Source organism: Panulirus ornatus, chromosome 2 (genome assembly GCF_036320965.1).
Source record: "Panulirus ornatus isolate Po-2019 chromosome 2, ASM3632096v1, whole genome shotgun sequence".
Lineage (NCBI taxonomy): Eukaryota > Metazoa > Arthropoda > Malacostraca > Decapoda > Palinuridae > Panulirus > Panulirus ornatus.
The window spans coordinates 54,312,277-54,334,050 of NC_092225.1; the positions used below are offsets into that span (position 1 = coordinate 54,312,277).

At 40.3% G+C, this 21,774-nt stretch overlaps 2 protein-coding genes across 2 annotated transcripts in view; both read right to left on the reverse strand.

Annotated features, from left to right (window-relative positions):
* The window catches only part of arr (low-density lipoprotein receptor-related protein 6), a 258,989-nt gene extending 255,064 nt beyond the window's left edge, over window positions 1–3,925 (reverse strand). Inside the window, exon 1 of the mRNA XM_071668200.1 lies at window positions 3,750–3,925. Coding sequence (XP_071524301.1) covers window positions 3,750–3,807 — 58 coding nt within the window. The 5' untranslated portion in view covers window positions 3,808–3,925. The remainder of the gene's footprint in view (window positions 1–3,749) is intronic.
* A 13,530-nt stretch (window positions 3,926–17,455) lies between these two features.
* LOC139752212 (peroxisome biogenesis factor 10-like) lies at window positions 17,456–18,488 on the reverse strand (the record flags this gene model as incomplete). Its single annotated transcript, XM_071668213.1, has 1 exon — window positions 17,456–18,488. A coding segment is annotated over one exon (519 nt), but the record flags the coding sequence as incomplete, so codon positions are not given.
* Window positions 18,489–21,774: the final 3,286 nt, after the last annotated feature.

Below are 21,774 nucleotides of genomic sequence, written 5' to 3' on the forward strand. Positions count from 1 at the left end.
CTCACATACATTCTTCAAAGCAAACACCTGATCCACACATCCTCTACCACTTCTGAAACCACACTGCTCTTCTCCAATCTGATGCTCTGTACATGCCTTCACCCTCTCAATCAATACCCTCCCATATAATTTACCAGGAATACTCAACAAACTTATACCTCTGTAAGAGAGATGTGTGGTAATAAAATGAGTGTGGTTGAGATAGCAGAAGAGGGTATTTTGAAATAGTTTGGTCACATGGAGAGAATGGGTGAGGAAAGATTGACAAAGAGGATATATGTGTCAGAGGTGGAGGGAACAAGAAGTGGGAGACCAAATTGGAGGTGGAAAGATGGAGTGAAAAAGATTTTGAGTGATCAGGGCCTGAATATGCAGGAGGGTGAAAGGCGTGCAAGGAATAGAGTGAATTGGAACGATGTGGTATACCGGGGTCAATGTGCTGTCAATGGATTGAACCAGGGTATGTGAAGCGTCTGGGGGTAAACCATGGAAAGTTGTGTGGGGCCTGGATGTGGAAAGGGAGCTGTGGTTTTGGTGCATTACACATGACAGCTAGAGACTGAGTGTTAACAAATGTGGCCTTTGTTGCCTTTTGCTAGTGCTACCTCACGCACATGCGAGGGGAGGGGGTTGTTATTTCATGTGTGGCAGGGTGGCAACAGGAATGAATAATGACAGACAGTATGAATTATGTACATGTGTATATATGTAATTGTCTCTGTGTGTATACATATGTATACGTTGAGATGTATATGTATGAATATGTGCATGTGTGGACGTGTATATATATACATGTGTACGTGGGTAGGGTGGGCAATTTTCATCTGTTTCCTTGCGCTACCTCGCTAATGCAGGAGACAGCGACAAAGTATATCAAATAAAAAATAAATAATAATAATAATAATAAATATAATAATACAAGGGATAATGGGGAGTGTTGAAATTAAAAAGGCATAAGTTTGTTCAGTATTCTTGGGAGATTATACGGGAGGGTATTGACTGAGAGGGTAAAGGCATGTACAGAGCATCAGATTCAGGAAAAGCAGTGTGGTTTCAGAAGTGGTAGAGGATGTGTGGATTGGGTGTTTGCTTTGAAGAATGTATGCAAGAAATACTTAGAAAAACAGATGGATCTGTAAGCATGTGTACAAGTAGGAAGAGAGAAAAGTGATTGCTTCCCAGTGAATGTCGGTTTGTGGCAGGGGTGCGTGATGTCTCTATGGGTGTTTAATTTGTATATGGATGGAGTGGTTTGGGAGGTGAATGCAAGAGTTTTGGAGAGAGGGGCAAGTATGCAGTCTGTTCTGGATGATTGGGCTTGGGAAGTATCAGTTGTTGTTTGCTGATGATACAGTGCTAGAGGTTGATTCGAGTGAGCAACTGCACAGGTTGGTGATCGAGTACGGTAAAGTGTGTGAAAGGAGAACGTTGCAAGTAAATGTGAATAAGAGCAAGGTTATTAGGTTCAGTAGGGTTGAGGGGCAAGTTCATTGGGAGGTAAGTTTGAATGGAGAAAAACTGGAGGAAGTGAAGTGTTTTTGATATCTGGGAGTGGACTGAGCAGCAGATGGAACCATGGAAGTGTGTCACAGGGTGGGGGAGGGGCAAGTATGCAGTCTGTTCTGGATGATTGGGCTTGGGAGGTATCAGTTGTTGCTTGCTGATGATACAGTGCTAGAGATTGATTCGAGTGAGCAACTGCACAGGTTGGTGATCGAGTACGGTAAAGTGTGTGAAAGGAGAAAGTTGCAAGTAAATGTGAATAAGAGCAAGGTTATTAGGTTCAGTAGGGTTGAGGGGCAAGTTCATTGGGAGGTAAGTTTGAATGGGGAAAAACTGGAGGAAGTGAAGTGTTTTTGATATCTGGGAGTGGACTGAGCAGCAGATGGAACCATGGAAGTGTGTCACAGGGTGGGGGAGGGGGCAAAGGTTCTGAGAGCAATGAAGAATGTGTGGAAGGCGAGAATGTTATCTTGGAGCAAAAATGCGTGTTTGAAAGAATAGAGGTTCCAACAATGTTATATGGTTGCAAGGCATGGGATATAGATCAGGTTGTGCAGAGGAGGGTGGATGTGTTGGAAATTAAACGTTTGAGGCTAATATGTGGTGTGAGGTGGTTTGATCGAGTTAGTAATGAAAAGGTAAGAGAGATGAGTGGTAATAAAAAGAGTGTGGTTGATAGAGCAGAAAAGGGTGTACTGAAATGTTTTGGACAAATGGAGAATGCATAAGGACAGGAATGAATAAAGGCAGCAAGTATGAATTATGTACATGTGTATATATGTATATGAAATGCATAGGTATGTATATGTGCGTGTGTGGACGTGTATGTATATACATGTGTAAGTGGGTGGGTTTAGCCATTCTTTCGTCTGTTTCCTTGTGCAACCTCGCTAACGCAGGAGACAGCGACAAAGTATCAAATAAATATATATATATATATATATATATATATATATATTATTGTTTACAAGTGAAAGGATAAACATAATCAGCATCTATATAGCTGAGAATTTACAATTTTATATTCATATACAAGAGTCAACCATCCCATAATATAATCAAATTGATAAGGGGATCCTTCAGATATTTCAATGGGGAATTTTTTTTTTAGAAGTCTTTGGTGAGACTGCATCTTGAACAAGGCCAATTTATATGAGTATCGTACACACAATCTAGACATTTGTGAATGACTGAATAACTAATTGAACCCAGAAAGAATAAAGAAATCTACACTACCAACTCTAGCATAAAAAGTGACAATGCATATGGCTGAAGCCTTTACAATGTTAAAAGGTATACATAATAAAGATGTTTCCAGTATTCAGAAAATTAAGTCAGTTTGTATTGAAAGACAGGGAAATTGATGTCAATTTATCAAGTTACTTTACCAACAGAATCGGAATTTCAAAGGAACCTTCAGGGTCAGGTTAGAGAAAGTGATATCACAATCACTGATTAAGGCTCCATCCCTATCATGTTTTCTGAATCACTTTGATAAGTCGTGGAGCTGAGAGTAGATACACCAAGAAATTAGAGCACTACTGCCAGAATCTCAAGGAAAACCACAATATTCAGTACTGACCATAAATATCTATAGTAGTCAATATCTATATATAAAATATACACCATGCTATTCTAATTTGGGGTTAGTTTCCCTCTCCCCTTACCCGCCACCTCAAATTACACTCTGAAATTCATTGTATTCTCAAAACACGACATTTTCCCTGGACAGCAAGATGATTCAATATCAAAAAAATATTCCAAAAGTGTGGGTAACTTAATTAACCCGGAAATTCCTGGAGATTTACCATTACTGTCCGCATTAAGAAAAGACGACAGTAGTTTTGAAACAATATAATGCCTTGGACCTTAAATGGATAATCACATTAGTATCCAAGCTCGTCATCATACAACCGAATGCCTGAATTAAAAATCAACCCGAAATTAATATTCATTAACGACAACATTGGCCAAATAAGACTAAAGACTTGTCCTGAACGAACTGTCCCTCGCTGTGTTTACATAGTTCAACCACCCCCACGTACCGCCTGAGCTCTTATTACAACTAAATCCCTTTCCTTACGAGACCAGTACGTTAACCACGACATGCCCTACTCAGACATTCTAGGAACGGGAAGATACAAACGTAATGAAAGCGCTAGGGGATATAATCCCTCCAACACCAGTAGGACGATTGTTTAGGCCTAGCAGGGAGGTATCCCAACCAATGTAAACAAAATACTTACCATGAATATTAACTATATATCCGATAGTGGCCAGTAGTGTGATCAAATGTGTGCACATCGTGTATATACATCATCACGTCCACGCGCCAGTATCTCACATTATCCATTAACAGTGGCACAAGTTACGAGGTGGCCCCGTCTACACACATCACTCTGCCATGATAACACTGAATATTCCTCCGCCAGACCCAACCACCGCCTCATGACGTACCTCCCTTGAGCTCTCCTCCGCGCTCGCACGTAGTTCCTGGTTCGTTTCAAATTCCGTGCTTAAAAATTTTAAACCCGATTGTTATGAAATCTAGTTGAAGCTGTGGTTTACATTATCATTACAGGTAGAGTGAAGAGGTATGCAGTGTAGAAAGATATGCATTAATCGTTTTAATTAGTTTAACTATCCTTTTTTTTTCTCTCTCGTTTCCAAATGAATAAAATACAGTGGAACGTTATTAGGGGACACCATCATGGTAACTGTATGTGTGGTGTCGGGATACTGATATTAACAAAATAATTCGGGGGTAATAAAGGGATACGAGCGTGACCATTTCAGACCGAGAAGGACGAAAATAGAAATAATGAAACATAGTTGCATTCCCCGACGAGGTAGCTCAACTGCATGATTGCAGAAGGGAATATTGTACTGTAATCCTAAAAGCAGCTGGATTACGGCATTATTAGACCAGAGCAACTTTGCAGCCTGAACACTTTACCCTGAGAATTTAGCTAGTCTGTTATCAAACAATAAGCAAATAAAGGGTTTCCCCAAGTCTTACATTCGAGCGTAGAAGCTTATGAAATGCACGGTACATATCTTAAGTTTGAAAGTGTGAAATCTACACCAACATCGCTTATATGGTGGGGGGAACATTTCCAGTTCATCACGTGAACTGTCATAGCTTTTATTTTGTTTACAGAAACGTCATCTATTTTCCTCAAGTGTGGGGAACAGAGCGGATTGGAGCCCGTAGTAGGTGGGCCTCCATAATCCTATTTCCTTTTTATTTACATATATATATATATATATATATATATATATATATATATATATATATATATATATATATATATATATATATATTTTTTTTTTGCATTGTCGCTGTCTCCCGCGTTTGCGAGGTAGCTCAAAGAAACAGACGAAAGAAATGGCCCAACCCACCCCCATACACATGTATATACATACGTCCACACACGCAAATATACATACCTACACAGCTTTCCATGGTTTACCCCAGACGCTTCACATGCCTTGATTCAATCCACTGACAGCACGTCAACCCCGGTATACCACATCGCTCCAATTCACTCTATTCCTTGCCCTCCTTTCACCCTCCTGCATGTTCAGGCCCCGATCACACAAAATCTTTTTCACTCCATCTTTCCACCTCCAATTTGGTCTCCCTCTTCTCCTCGTTCCCTCCACCTCCGATACATATATCCTCTTGGTCAATCTTTCCTCACTCATTCTCTCCATGTGCCCGAACCATTTCAAAACACCCTCTTCTGCTCTCTCAACCACGCTCTTTTTATTTCCACACATCTCTCTTACCCTTCCGTTACTTACTCGATCAAACCACCTCACACCACACATTGTCCTCAAACATCTCATTTCCAGCACATCCATCCTCCTGCGCACAACTCTATCCATAGCCCACGCCTCGCAACCATACAACATTGTTGGAACCACTATTCCTTCAAACATACCAATTTTTGCTTTCCGAGATAATGTTCTCGACTTCCACACATTCTTCAAGGCTCCCAGAATTTTCGCCCCCTCCCCCACCCTATGATCCACTTCCGCTTCCATGGTTCCATCCGCTGCCAGATCCACTCCCAGATATCTAAAACAGATATCTCATTACAGATATCAATCACTTATTCGCAAGAATCTCATATGACATTAGAAATTCCTTAAGATGAAAAACAGATTAATTACCTATGAAGTTTTGTTTTTCATGCTTTTCCACAAGGCTCTGCTCCTGTCCCAAAACGTAGTCACCAAGCAACTCCTACATGGTTCATGAGGACTGGGGTCAACTGAAAATGAACCTGAGTCAAACGTGATCAAATGCATATGAAGGCCATATATACATACCTTTTTTCCTTTCGTCTGTAGTCCCTCAGTAATCACTATTCAACTATTCAGTTAAAACCAATGCCTTGCTTTCCTTTGGCCAGCAATGTGTGAATAATGTTCGTGTAATGAAGACTGCAAAGTACTGGATGTTCGAACAGGCACACAGTAATCGTGATTCAAAGCCGAGTGTAATCAGCTACATCATTTTGATTAATCATGATTGTAGTTATTATCAAACTTTTAAAGTACACAGTACTTGTAATCAGCCGTCTAATTCCACAACAATTACTTTAAGAAACGTGATTACTGAGGGACTACAGACGAAAGGAAAAAAGGTATGTATATATGGCCTTCATATGCATTTGATCACGTTTGACTCAGGTTCATTTTCAGTTGACCCCAGTCCTCATGAACCATGTAGGAGTTGCTTGGTGACTACGTTTTGGGACAGGAGCAGAGCCTTGTGGAAAAGCATGAAAAACAAAACTTCATAGGTAATTAATCTGTTTTTCATCTTAAGGAATTTCTAATGCCATATGAGATTCTTGCGAATAAGTGATTGATATCTGTAATGAGAAATTGACGAATAATTGTTGTCTTTAAATCATGTCACCGCTTGTAAGCCTTTGTCCGAATCAGCTCTCATTAATGACAGCGAAAGCTAAGGAATGGGTAGCAGTACAATTGAGGGAAAAATTGTGTAAGGATGTGATCTCCGGATGGTGTGGGTAAAAATAAAAGTGGGTTCCATGAAGTGTGTGACTATAAGCGCTTATGCACTTAGTAATGAGAGGAGAGAGAAAGTGAAGAGAATGTTTTGAGAGAAGGTGAGTGTGCATATCAACAGTTTTGATGCTTGACATCAGTTATTGATGATGGATGATTTAGATAAAATAAAAAAAAAGTAGGTGATGTGAAATCAAGGGGCCTATTTAGTTAGGATTTATAAGGGGTACTAAGTGATGTGACTGGATGTAGTGAACAGACTGCGCAGTTGCGTGCAGGAAAAAGACGTGATAGAGAAACCCTGGTGTAAAATGAGGGACATATACAAGTATATGTGGATGAGTAAGAAAGATGAAAAGCAGGGTATTACTGGACTACGTACTAATTGTCAGGGTTGCAAAAGATGTGAATATGATGAGAGGGGCAGCCGGTGCGTTGAGTGATCAATTACATGGAAAGGGCAAGCGTAAAGATTTGGAGAGGCGTTTTGAGGAGGAATTGGTATGGGTAAGCAACGGTTGGTGAAAGTAAATGAGCATGGTAAAGATCCTTGTGTGAAAGGATGCCAGGAGAGACTTGAATATGGAATGGACAAGATAAAAGTAGGTCAAGCTAAGGGAGTGAGTAACGAATGGAGGTTATTTAGGGTAGCAGTGCTGGCACATGCAAGGGAAGTGTGGTATCCGTTACGTGGGAACTGGGCTTCTGAGACAGGGTACTTGTTGGTGGAATGACGAAGCTAAACTGCTGGTAAGTGTGTGTGTGTGTGTGTGTGTGTGTGTGTGTGTGTGTGTGTGTGTGTGTGATTACTAAATGCCGTAGTAAAACCTGTTGTAGCAGTTGAGAATGTCCACTTTATTATTGTAGATATTTAAGATAAGAAAACATCAGTAGGACTAGTTTATACCCCCCCCCCCCCCCGCACGCATAGATACCAGGGTTAGGAAAGCTTTTATCATGAGTTAGCAGAAATGTGTAATGAGCAAGATTCTATCATACTAGGAGATCTTAACAAACCGGTATCGAAATGGGGAGAATTCTTTTCCGTGGACTCAACTAGATTTGCTCGATAGTGCCCCAATCCAATTAGTTGAGAAAACTACTCGTGACAAAAATATATTACATTCAGTTCTAATTGTAAGTGAGGATCTCGCTAATAACTTTGAAGTGGTAGAAAAGTTTGGTATAAGTGATCACCGAGAGATTATTTTCGGTGGTGGCGGCACTGAGGGGCAAGAGAAGGGGGGCTGAAGCGGCCCCACTTTGAAAAGAAAGGGGCTCATCCCCTATTTTGTTTAGACTCACATGTATAGAGCTGCTGCGTGTTGTGAAAGCTTTTGCTCCAGTGAGACCATCTCCCCTCACCCACCCACTTTCGAGAAGCTGTCGTCATCTCTGAATTTTGAGGTCGCTTTCAACGCTGCTTGTAACATTGATCAACGTAACGGTCGCGAAAAAAAGAAAATAATGCCCGATTTTAAAAGTGCAAATTTTAATGATCTTCGCATTGCTCTTGATAGGCAAACCTGGAACGATATAGCTTGGAAAAAGCTTTTGTAAAACCTTCAAAGCAGCAGAGGGAGCTATACATGCCGGTCTGTTTCTATTTCTAAAACGAAACCGAGGTGGTGGAACTGTGGAAAAAGTGCCTGTTGTCTAAGAAAGTGGCTCATAAGAAACTCAAAGAATCCTATAACTAACAGAAAAGAGTAAATTCATTGATTATTTCCCATGTCGCTTCTTTTTTCCTTTCATAATCCTCTCAATATTTCAATTAAGTCTCGTCCCTGATGTGCACTTTTGTCCGTGACTGAGCCACCAACATATAAAAAAAGGTCATGTAAATCTGCGTAGAAACACTGTGATAGTTATACGGTAAAGAAAACGTCAATATGAAGCGTATATCGCTGAAAATAGCAAAAGAAACCCTAAGGAGTTATATTAGAAACACGTTACAGAAAACAGTGACTGGTTTCAAGACAACGAAGCCATGGCAAAAATACTAAATGCCAGGTTACATCCGCATTGACGATCGGAGACAGCCCCTGTCATGAATCCAGTTTCACTGATAAAAGAGGAGAACATTCTTCAACAAATGACGTAAAATCCAAAGAAGTACTTATAGCGATGAATTAGATGAAAATTAATAAAACGGCAAGCCCCCCCTCATAAGTTTTATCCGAGGCCTGTGAAAAAGGCGAAAAAGGCCTCTCTCAAGAAGTCACTTGCTCCGGGAAAAGTTCCAGTTGAATGGAAGTTTGCCTATTTAACACCAGTATTCATAAAAGGTAATAAATCACTGCCCGGAAATTATCATCCTATTAGCTCGACGTTTGTAGTTGGAAAACGTATGGAAACCATCGTTCGAGATAGAATTGTGAACCATTTAAATGACCACCACTTAATAAAAGATTCTCAGCTTGATTTTCGACAAAATCGCTCATGTCTGGCAAATTTGCTTGATTTCTTTTATGATGTAATCAACACGTATGACGAGAGTAAAGCAGGTGATGTTATCTAAATTTTCAAACAACTTACGATAAGGTTCCGCATCAAATGTTACAAGCAAAAATTAAGTCACATGACACTGATGACGTTGTACTTCAGTGGACAGGAAACTGGTTGACTGGCCGTGAACAAAGAGTTGTGATATATGGTCAAACCTCAGAATGGTTTGACGTAACCACTAGAGTGCCACTTGGACTAGTCTTAGGAACCGGTCCTCTTTCTCATATACAGTAATGATACTAATAATAGGCAGCATTGCAAGATATCAAAATTCACTGGTGATACAAAGCTGGGAATAAATCTATAAATGAACTTGGTGGCGAATAAATGCTAATATTGATAAGTGCTAAGTTTTAGATATCGGTAGCAAAAACGAGAAGGCAAGCTATAGTATAGTTCTATTGAACAGCAAAAGATAAATGGGGAAAAAACTTGGAGGTAATAATCTCTGGGATCTAAATTCATGTAAGCAGTGCAGAGAAGCAATGAAAGGAGCAAACAAGCAGAATAAACTAAGTGAAGTGATTGTGAAGGCTAGTCACAGGTTAGGTACATAATCAGCTCCCACGTCCCACTCATACAAAGATTCCAGCGGCTTATTTCTAGCCAGATGGTACTAGTAGCAAGGTTTTGTTTCACTGTGTCCCATCATCTTCGGTGCTTTACTTTCACCTGAGATTCAACGAATTTCATCAACCATGCATCAGACCGTCAACTTAAGGGTTCATCCAGTCCCTTTGTAAATTGATGCAATCCTCGTCATACTTTACTTATGAAATCAACATCATCTACATGCATATTCAGAAACAATTTCAGGCCTTCCAATAAATCATTTACTTATATCAGGCAATTACCCCCGGATAGAGCATTGGGGCAAACCAATTGTGACACCCAGCCCTTTTCGAGATGGCTTCTCTGACATGCATCCTTTGTTCCCTTCAAGTAATGTTATTCTCTAACCATCAAGCCGTCGTATCTCATCCCTGCTGAAAGATCCAGCTTATTTATCAACCTCCTGTGTAATGCAGAGTCAACTACCTTCTGGCAGTACAGATGCACACATATGTTTCTCATTTGTCTAAAACGGAACACTCTCTCCCTCTCTCTCTCTCTCTCTCTCTCTCTCTCTCTCTCTCTCTCTCTCTCTCTCTCTCTCTCTCTCTCTCTCTCTCTCGAAAATGTCCTTTCTTTCAGTCCATGTTGTCTCTCCCTTAGGCAGTTATTCTTTGCATCTTTGGTAGTGTTATGCAAACATAAGTTATTAGCTAGACTGGTGTATACTTCATCACAACTTCCTGGTCTCATCTCTTTAGGGTATGCGTGACATGTTTCCTCTCTTCATTTGGTTCCGCCATCGACGTCTTCAGCAGCTTTTCAAGAAGCCCGGCAAGAGAATTTGCACACTTTTGTACCACATATGGATAAACTTCAAAAGATGCATGAGCCATATATGGATCAAGGCGCTTTAGCGGTCTCTTCATTTATTTTCTAGAAATCTTAAAATTGTAAGACGGCCTCCCAATTCTACCTCACTAGTATTGGAGCAATCATATCTTCCATCATGAAAACACTTTTGAACTTGTCATTCAGCTCCATGCATATCTTTACATTATCCTCACAATTCTTTCCTTCGGATCCTTTTTACATTGATAATCAACACCTGATGAATTTATGGAAAAGAATTTGAATTGTCTTTTGGCTCGTCCATACTATTTCTTTTTTTTTTTCTGTTCTTCCTTTTTTGTCATGCAATACTCATTTTTTCCCTCATTTTCACCTTTCAAGCGCTGGTTCAGGGTACTTCCCTAAGCTCTTTCACTTAACCACTTGGTCTTTTTCAACTTTCCTTTGTATAAGAAGCTAAAGCTACCCATGTTCTAACGCTTTCGCTCTAGATTTCACAGATGCACATTGCGGCTAAAAACTATTTCCCTGTTCATATTTCTACAGAAATTCCTTAGCTCGGTGTAATATCCACAGTCATATAATATCTTTGAGTCTGTCTTTGAGTTTATCACTGATCTTTTATCATAATTCATATTTCTCGAATTTACTCTTTCATTCGATGGCACTTTTCATCATCTTTGATTTGACTGTTCAGTTTATTATTCTCTTCGCCTTTATACTGATGTATCTAATCTTGTTAATCTTATTGGTATGAATTTCCTCAGCCTTACTGTCTTAGCTGATTCATCCTTTAATTCTCAGATCTTTTCTGTCTAATGAAAAACTATTTATATCTTCATTAAACAACCTTCTTCGCAGATTTAGTTACAGATGTACGATTATGATTTATTCTGCCTAACTCCATTTGAACTATAAATTTCTAGTCTAACTTGGCTCGGCTTATACTAAATTCCCCTCCCCCTCTAACGATGATGGACTGATTGATTATTTAGAATTATCTGCTCCGTCACCTAGCAAAGCAATGAGATGGAAATCCTCGAAAAATAGAATAATCCAAAAGGTTTGAAAAGTTTACAGCCAATCTAATGAGCCAAAAGTAGAAAATCTAATCACATAGAAATTCCTGAAGGAAGTTACTGCATTACTGACAATTTCTAATGTTGCTCATTAGTCCTTATTTTTTTCCATACACACTAATTTTGATACTATTTCTTCCATAAGTTTCTTAATTTGCTTTATCTTACCTATATATTTTTTTCCTTTGTGTTAATCATTTTCATAAGAATCAACATTATCTGTCAGCATGACAGAGTCTGTGCATATCATGTACATCGATAAGTTGTAGCCCAAAGTCTATATAAACAAGGGCGCAGCGAACACACACACACACACACACACACACACACACACATATATATATATATATATATATATATATATATATATATATATATATATATATATATATATATATATAATTGTAGCTCTTCTCACGTGAACTTGGCCAATGATTGTCAAAAATTTACTCATAAAGCTGTAAATTTTTGCTTGAGAAAGTAGAAAGAATGGATACAGAAGATCTGGTTTCTAAGTAAACACTAAGTTGCTTACAGAGTTCCTTGAACGAAATAAAAAAAAAGTTTAGACAGAAGCCACCAAGAGTGTTGAAGTCATGGCCGGAACCATCTTACACCCTAAAATTTGTCAGCAGGTTGTGAGCAGCAGCCGCCCATGGTAAAGCTAGGCTCCTGCCGAATTAGGAGTGCTGAAGTGGTGCCTTAACCTAGCCATCTTTCTGTGGGAATATAAGATGTACAAGACATTGTAACAAAGAACAAAAGGAACAAAAAAAAAATCTTGCAAAAGGATATCTAAACGTGGAATACCAATGGGTTATATATTTTCAAAGAAAAGCAAAAAGAAATATATATGAAGGGAAAAAATATACAGGGGTATTTAATGACAAAATACATATTTGAAAATGAAGGGAAAAAAAGCTATGAGCATAGAATGAGTGTGGTATTGACGCAAACATATTAACATGAAGCCACTAGTTCATGTACTTAAAGTTGCAACAAAAGTGTAAGCCACGTTAGAAAGAATAAATTATCTATAAATTGATCAGGAAATCATTCCTGGGGATTTACAAAAGTTTGCTCGTCTCTTTATGAAATGTGTAACGCAAGAATGGGTTTCCCCACACCCAAGGTGACGTTAATAGGCCTCACACTGTACACAGAAGGGCCTCAAAGATGAGCGAAGGTTCACTATGTTCAAGAAAAGGAGAATCAAAATAGATCTTATAAAATACTGTTAAATCTTTTTTATCACAATTTAGATACGAACGATATTCCCACTTACTATAATGAGGCCTACATAGTGAAATGAGAGGGCACTTGTTTAGATTAATCAAGCCAAGACGTAGAACCAAGCACATTAATGTCAACGATTGATTCCTGAAATATATTTTCAGAGTAGGAGGCAGATAGTCCTAGTATAGGGTACCCTCAAGAATTATGGTACATATCGCTTACTCATAAGGGTAAGCCACTCATAAACATGTCATTCACACAGGTAAGCCACTCATAAAAGTACTGAAGAGCATTATTCCTGCTATGTGAATCAAAGCACAACACGAGTCAAGTAATATTACATGGTTCTATCAAATCTTTGCTGTGTTTGGATATTTACCTAATACAGTTGTTTATAAATCGACGAACCTTAATCTTATCAGTTACAAACCTGTTAAAAATGAATGAGTGGGAAAAAAAGGTATATCATTTCTTTTATCTGCAACATTATCAGTTTAGATGTCAGAGTAAGCAAGGAACAGAAGGTCACTTTGATATCTGAAATGTAAAGGCTGCTCATCTGAAATGTCAAGCACAAGAGTGAGATACTGGTTTTCTTTTTCATATAAGTATTTTTGTTTCTGTATTATTCGGAATAATCAAATAGGCACAGTAGTATAGTTCGGTTGTCTCGTCATTCAGTCTATCACTGACTTTGATTTAATATGCAAAAAGATACTCTTGTCATGAGCCATTGAGCAGACCGAAATTAATGGAAAAAAGTTCCTGCAAGTCGAACATGCTCGTGAGTTTAACATCACAAGTTTATTAGCACCTGCCTGTACTAAACTTCACCAAATGTGAAATATTTTAATATGAAGAGCTAATATTTGACAATATGAGTTATGAAACATCCCACAGCAACTGCTCATGCATGGAAGGTCATGATATCATTGGATTAAGCCATTCTACATGTTCGGATGGATGTCATCTCACTTCTTGGGTTTACAACTTGGATGATCAGGCATATTTCACTTAGTTGCTATATTCCGATCATGTTTTTCTTACGTAAAATGATTTTGCTGTGTAGTACAACTGACATATGTGTGAAGGCTTATGGATAAACAACGTAGCACTCGTTTATTATTATATCTGTCACACAAATGGAAAAGTAATTGGAGTGAAAAAGGGGTTAAAGGGAGAACATTTTAACTCAAACCCGTATGAGTTACGCCTGAACGTATATTTATGAGCAAATCCACCTGAAAGTGGAGTTGTGTTGAACATACTACTGATCAAGCTGGTTCCGCGAGACATGTAATCAGTGCTCATCTTTCCAAGTCCCACACTGCTACATGTGAGACACGTAGGTTCGCCATATCTAATCTTTACTGATTCATCGAAAATTTGAAGATGCATGTCCATGGGTATCAGCTCGACTAAGTATAAATATACTAGCTTCAGGGTCAGCTTCACATTTACACTGTGTTAGGAAAAACATAGCCATACTTATGGAATTTTCCTGTCAAGCTTCAAGTCTAACTGAATTTTCATGTTTTACTTCATGTTGGAGGCTCAAGTCACGCACAAAACCACAAAATAAGGCCGGGCCTTTATTGAAATAGAGAATAATTAAGGGGGGGGGGGGGAGGCAAGGGAAAGTATTTACGAATTTTTGGGATGTGAAAATCTCTCTCTTAAAATGTGATAAGTTATAGTTATTCAGAAAAAAAAACAAGAGTTCCAAAGCCTCGGGGTTTAGGGAAACAAGCGGTTGTCAAAACTGCCCACCCTTGGGTTGCCGATGGCCACACAGTAATCAAGTGGCGCAACAGCTTGTTGAGTATTGCGTGGGAGGCACACAGGCAGCCAGCTTTCGGGAGCAAAAACCATAGCAACACCTACAGAAGAGGGAAAGTGAACCAACATTGTGGCGTAGGGTAAGAGCGTCAAGTTTGGAAGTTACCCCGTGACAGTTTATGGGTCGGACCGCTTTCGACTCGGCTCTTATCTTAAAAGTACTAATATAATGTGTGACAAGTTTGAGTGTCGTGTTTATACACATAAAAAAAAATATGTAGCAAGCGTTACTTTTAAGTGATTAGCGGAGACCACCAGTGTCTTATCAGTATCTGGGGATGGTTGAGTTGTGGTGTCATGGATGGGTGTAGAACGGTACCCTGTTACTCTTGCATGTCTCGACTCTCTCGCCCACAGAGGACAGCGATAGATATGACTGTCACATGTTTCAGAAAAGCGGACTGTATTCATGCAATAACCAGAACCCGAGAGCAGGTGTGCCTCTGGTTCTGCGCAGACGACGATACTAAAACAAACGATTTCTATCGCACATTGACAGTTATGAAATGTGATAACCAGCAAAATTACACTGAACATGATACCGCCGCTATTTCCTGTGTGGCGGGGTAGCGAAAGAAATGGATGAAGGCAGGCATGAATATATATATATATATATATATATATATATATATATATATATATATATATATATATATATATATATATATATAATTTTTTTTTTTTTTTTTATACCTCGTCGCTGTCTCCCGCGTTTGCGAGGTAGCGCAAGGAAACAGACGAAAGAAATGGCCCAACCCCCCCCATACACATGCACATACATACGTCCACACATGCAAATATACATACCTACACAGCTTTCCATGGTTTACCCCGGACGCTTCACATGCCTTGATTCAATCCACTGACAGCACGTCAACCCCTGTATACCACATCGCTCCAATTCACTCTATTCCTTGCCCTCCTTTCACCCTCCTGCATGTTCAGGCCCCGATCACACAAAATCATTTTCACTCCATCTTTCCACCTCCAATTTGGTCTCCCTCTTCTCCTCGTTCCCTCCACCTCCGACACATATATCCTCTTGGTCAATCTTTCCTCACTCATTCTCTCCATGTGCCCAAACCACTTCAAAACACCCTCTTCTGCTCTCTCAACCACGCTCTTTTTATTTCCACACATCTCTCTTACCCTTACGTTACTTACTCGATCAAACCACCTCACACCACACATTGTCCTCAAACATCTCATTTCCAGCACATCCATCCTCCTGCGCACAACTCTATCCATAGCCCACGCCTCGCAACCATACAACATTGTTGGAACCACTATTCCTTCAAACATACCCATTTTTGCTTTCCGGGATAATGTTCTCGACTTCCACACATTCTTCAAGGCTCCCAAAATTTTTGCCCCCTCCCCCACCCTATGATCCACTTCCGCTTCCATGGTTCCATCCGCTGACAGATCCACTCCCAGATATCTAAAACACTTCACTTCCTCCAGTTTTTCTCCATTCAAACTCACCTCCCAATTGACTTGACCCTCAACCCTACTGTACCTAATAACCTTGCTCTTATTCACATTTACTCTTAACTTTCTTCTTCCACACACTTTACCAAACTCCGTCACCAGCTTCTGCAGTTTCTCACATGAATCCGCCACCAGCGCTGTATCATCAGCGAACAACAACTGACTCACTTCCCAAGCTCTCTCATCCCCAACAGACTTCATACTTGCCCCTCTTTCCAAGACTCTTGCATTTACCTCCCTAACAACCCCATCCATAAACAAATTAAACAACCATGGAGACATCACACACCCCTGCCGCAAACCTACATTCACTGAGAACCAATCACTTTCCTCTCTTCCTACACGTACACATGCCTTACATCCTCGATAAAAACTTTTCACTGCTTCTAACAACTTGCCTCCCACACCATATATTCTTAATACCTTCCACAGAGCATCTCTATCAACTCTATCATATGCCTTCTCCAGATCTATAAATGCTACATACAAATCCATTTGCTTTTCTAAGTATTTCTCACATACATTCTTCAAAGCAAACACCTGATCCACACATCCTCTACCACTTCTGAAACCACACTGCTCTTCCCCAATCTGATGCTCTGTACATGCCTTCACCCTCTCAATCAATACCCTCCCATATAATTTACCAGGAATACTCAACAAACTTATACCTCTGTAATTTGAGCACTCACTCTTATCCCCTTTGCCTTTGTACAATGGCACTATGCACGCATTCCGCCAATCCTCAGGCACCTCACCATGAGTCATACATACATTAAATAACCTAACCAACCAGTCAACAATACAGTCTCCCCCTTTTTTTATAAATTCCACTGCAATACCATCCAAACCTGCTGCCTTGCCGGCTTTCATCTTCCGCAAAGCTTTTACTACCTCTCCTCTGTTTACCAAATCATTTTCCCTAACCCTCTCACTTTGCACACCACCTCGACCCAAACACCCTATATCTGCCACTCTGTCATCAGACACATTCAACAAACCTTCAAAATACTCATTCCATCTCCTTCTCACATCACCACTACTTGTTATCACCTCCCCATTTACGCCCTTCACTGAAGTTCCCATTTGCTCCCTTGTCTTACGCACCCTATTTACCTCCTTCCAGAACATCTTTTTATTCTCCCTAAAATTTACTGATAGTCTCTCACCCCAACTCTCATATATATATCTTTTCTTTCTTTCGTACTATTCGCCATTTCCCACGTCAGCGAGGTAGCGTTAAGAACAGAGGAATGGGCCTTTGAGGGAACATCCTCACCTGGCCCCCTTCTCTGTTCCTTCCTTTGGAAAATTGAAAAAAACAAGAGGGGAGGATTTCCAGCCACCCGCTCCCTCCTCTTTTAGTCGCCTTCTACGACACGCAGGGAATACGTGGGAAGTATTCTTTCTCCCCTATCCCCAGGGATGTATGTATATTTATTTATTTATTTTGCCTTGTCGCTGGGAATATAATACATATTTCAGAGTCTGTTTCCCATCTATGTAAGAAAACTACCTAGGTTGCCTTCCTGCCACACCTGACAATCCTTACTATTTGTACTCTGTGTTATCGCTGTGCTGTTACTGTCGATTATCAATAACAGAGAGCAAAATGAAATATCTATTTCCTTATATGGATTTTAGCCTTATTTTTAAAATACAAAGAGAACATCCTTGGGGGTATGAAGTGAGCTTAACCACGTAGTGGCCGAGTTATTGTTTTAGGTTCCCCTCAAGGAAATACTGGCCATAAAATGTTTGACTCGCTTTCAAAGTGAAATGCCTGATCACTTCACAATACACTTAGATGTGAACCACAGAAAGCACCATTAAATGACCCCACAGTCTTCTCACCGTCATGACTCAGTCATAATTGAGAAGAGGAACCACTTGAGAAGGTAATGCTGAATGTCTGCAAAGTGGACACTGCTGACAAGTCTGGAGGCATTCCTGAATACATTGCCAGCAAAACAAGTGCCCGCACGGTGTAACAGATGAATGCTTTCGTTCATCCAGGCAAAGGGGACACTGCTTCTTGCTCTCTACAAAGCACTTTGTAGATGACTGTGTGCTCTCAGAAGAACTCTTGATGAAGAAGTGTGAATAGGCTGTATAGACAGTAGTCAAGAGAATGTGGGTAAGCAGCACAAGCCCTAAGATCTGGAATGACTTGCTGGCAGAAGTGTCACCTAACCACTCACGTACCAAAACATATTTGATCTCTGTGATTCTTTTTGATATATGATAAAATGCTCCAGTAAAGTAGAATGATGCTAGATGAATGCGGTGCAATAGCGTGAGTGAATATCTCAGGGTTGGCATCTGGTGCAGGATTATATTTTTCAGATCGGGGCGGAGGTAGCCTGATAGTTTTCCTGATCTATATATATATATATATATATATATATATATATTTTTTTTTTTTTTTCTTTTTTATACTTTGTCGCTGTCTCCCGCGTTTGCGAGGTAGCGCAAGGAAACAGACGAAAGAAATGGCCCCCCCCCCCCATACACATGTACATACACACGTCCACACACGCAAATATACATACCTATCAGCTTTCCATGGTTTACCCCAGACGCCTCACATGCCCTGATTCAATCCACCGACAGCAAGTCAACCCCTGTATACCACATCGCTCCAATTCACTCTATTCCTTGCCCTCCTTTCACCCTCCTGCATGTTCAGGCCCCGATCACACAAAATCCTCTTCACTCCATCCTTCCACCTCCAATTTGGTCTCCCTCTTCTCCTCGTTCCCTCCACCTCCGACACATATATCCTCTTGGTCAATCTTTCCTCACTCATCCTCTCCATGTGCCCAAACCATTTCAAAACACCCTCTTCTGCTCTCTCAACCACGCTCTTTTTATTTCCACACATCTCTCTTACCCTTACGTTACTTACTCGATCAAACCACCTCACACCACACATTGTCCTCAAACATCTCATTTCCAGCACATCCATCCTCCTGCGCACAACTCTATCCATAGCCCACGCCTCGCAACCATACAACATTGTTGGAACTACTATTCCTTCAAACATACCCATTTTTGCTTTCCGGGATAATGTTCTCGACTTCCACACATTTTTCAAGGCTCCCAAAATTTTCGCCCCCTCCCCCACCCTATGATCCACTTCCGCTTCCATGGTTCCATCCGCTGACAGATCCACTCCCAGATATCTAAAACACTTCACTTCCTCCAGCCTCTCACCATTCAAACTCACCTCCCAATTGACTTGACCCTCAACCCTACTGTACCTAATAACCTTGCTCTTATTCACATTTACTCTTAACTTTCTTCTTCCACACACTTTACCAAACTCCGTCACCAGCTTCTGCAGTTTCTCACATGAATCCGCCACCAGCGCTGTATCATCAGCGAACAACAACTGACTCACTTCCCAAGCTCTCTCATCCCCAACAGACTTCATACTTGCCCCTCTTTCCAAAACTCTTACATTTACCTCCCTAACAACCCCATCCATAAACAAATTAAACAACCATGGAGACATCACACACCCCTGCCGCAAACCTACATTCACTGAGAACCAATCACTTTCCTCTCTTCCTACACGTACACATGCCTTACATCCTCGATAAAAACTTTTCACTGCTTCTAACGACTTGCCTCCCACACCATATATTCTTAATACCTTCCACAGAGCATCTCTATCAACTCTATCATATGCCTTCTCCAGATCCATAAATGCTACATACAAATCCATTTGCTTTTCTAAGTATTTCTCACATACATTCTTCAAAGCAAACACCTGATCCACACATCCTCTACCACTTCTGAAACCACACTGCTCTTCCCCAATCTGATGCTCTGTACATGCCTTCACCCTCTCAATCAATACCCTCCCATATAATTTACCAGGAATACTCAACAAACTTATACCTCTGTAATTTGAGCACTCACTCTTATCCCCTTTGCCTTTGTACAATGGCACTATGCAAGCATTCCGCCAATCCTCAGGCACCTCACCATGAGTCATACATACATTAAATAACCTTACCAACCAGTCAACAATACAGTCACCCCCTTTTTTAATAAATTCCACTGCAATACCATCCAAACCTGCTGCCTTGCCGGCTTTCATCTTCCGCAAAGCTTTTACTACCTCTTCTCTGTTTACCAAATCATTTTCCCTAACCCTCTCACTTTGCACACCACCTCGACCCAAACACCCTATATCTGCCACTCTGTCATCAGACACATTCAACAAACCTTCAAAATACTCATTCCATCTCCTTCTCACATCACCACTACTTGTTATCACCTCCCCATTTACGCCCTTTACTGAAGTTCCCATTTGCTCCCTTGTCTTACGCACCCTATTTACCTCCTTCCAGAACATCTTTTTATTCTCCCTAAAATTTACTGATAGTCTCTCACCCCAACTCTCATTTGCCCTTTTTTTCACCTCTTGCACCTTTCTCTTGACCTCCTGTCTCTTTCTTTTATACTTCTCCCACTCAATTGCATTTTTTCCCTGCAAAAATCGTCCAAATGCCTCTCTCTTCTCTTTCACTAATACTCTTACTTCTTCATCCCACCACTCACTACCCTTTCTAAACAGCCCACCTCCCACTCTTCTCATGCCACAAGCATCTTTTGCGCAATCCATCACTGATTCCCTAAATACATCCCATTCCTCCCCCACTCCCCTTACTTCCATTGTTCTCACCTTTTTCCATTCTGTACACAGTCTCTCCTGATACTTCTTCACACAGGTCTCCTTCCCAAGCTCACTTACTCTCACCACCTTCTTCACCCCAACATTCACTCTTCTTTTCTGAAAACCCATACTAATCTTCACCTTAGCCTCCACAAGATAATGCTCATCCTCCTCGAAGGCTCAGAGTGGGGTGCCTAAATGTGTGTGGATGTAACCAAGATGTGAAAAAAGGAGAGATAGGTAGTATGTTTGAGGAAAGGAACCTGGATGTTTTGGCTCTGAGTGAAACGAAGCTCAAGGGTAAAGGGGAAGAGTGGTTTGGAAATGTCTGGGGAGTGAAGTCAGGGGTTAGTGAGAGGACAAGAGCAAGGGAAGGAGTAGCAATACTCCTGAAACAGGAGTTGTGGGAGTATGTCATAGAATGTAAGAAAGTAAATTCTCGATTAATATGGGTAAAATTGAAAGTTGATGGAGAGAGGTGGGTGATTATTGGTGCATATGCACCTGGGCATGAGAAGAAAGATCATGAGAGGCAAGTGTTTTGGGAGCAGCTAAATGAGTGTGTTAGCGGTTTTGATGCACGAGACCGGGTTATAGTGATGGGTGATTTGAATGCAAAGGTGAGTAATGTGGCAGTTGAGGGAATAATTGGTATGCATGGGGTGTTCAGTGTTGTAAATGGAAATGGTGAAGAGCTTGTAGATTTATGTGCTGAAAAAGGACTGATGATTGGGAATACCTGGTTTAAAAAGCGAGATATACATAAGTATACTTATGTAAGTAGGAGAGATGGCCAGAGAGCGTTATTGGATTACGTGTTAATGGACAGGCGTGCGAAAGAGAGACTTTTGGATGTCAATGTGCTGAGAGGTGCAACTGGAGGGATGTCTGATCATATATATATATATATATATATATATATATATATATATATATATATATATATATATATATATATATATATGTGTGTGTGTGTGTACA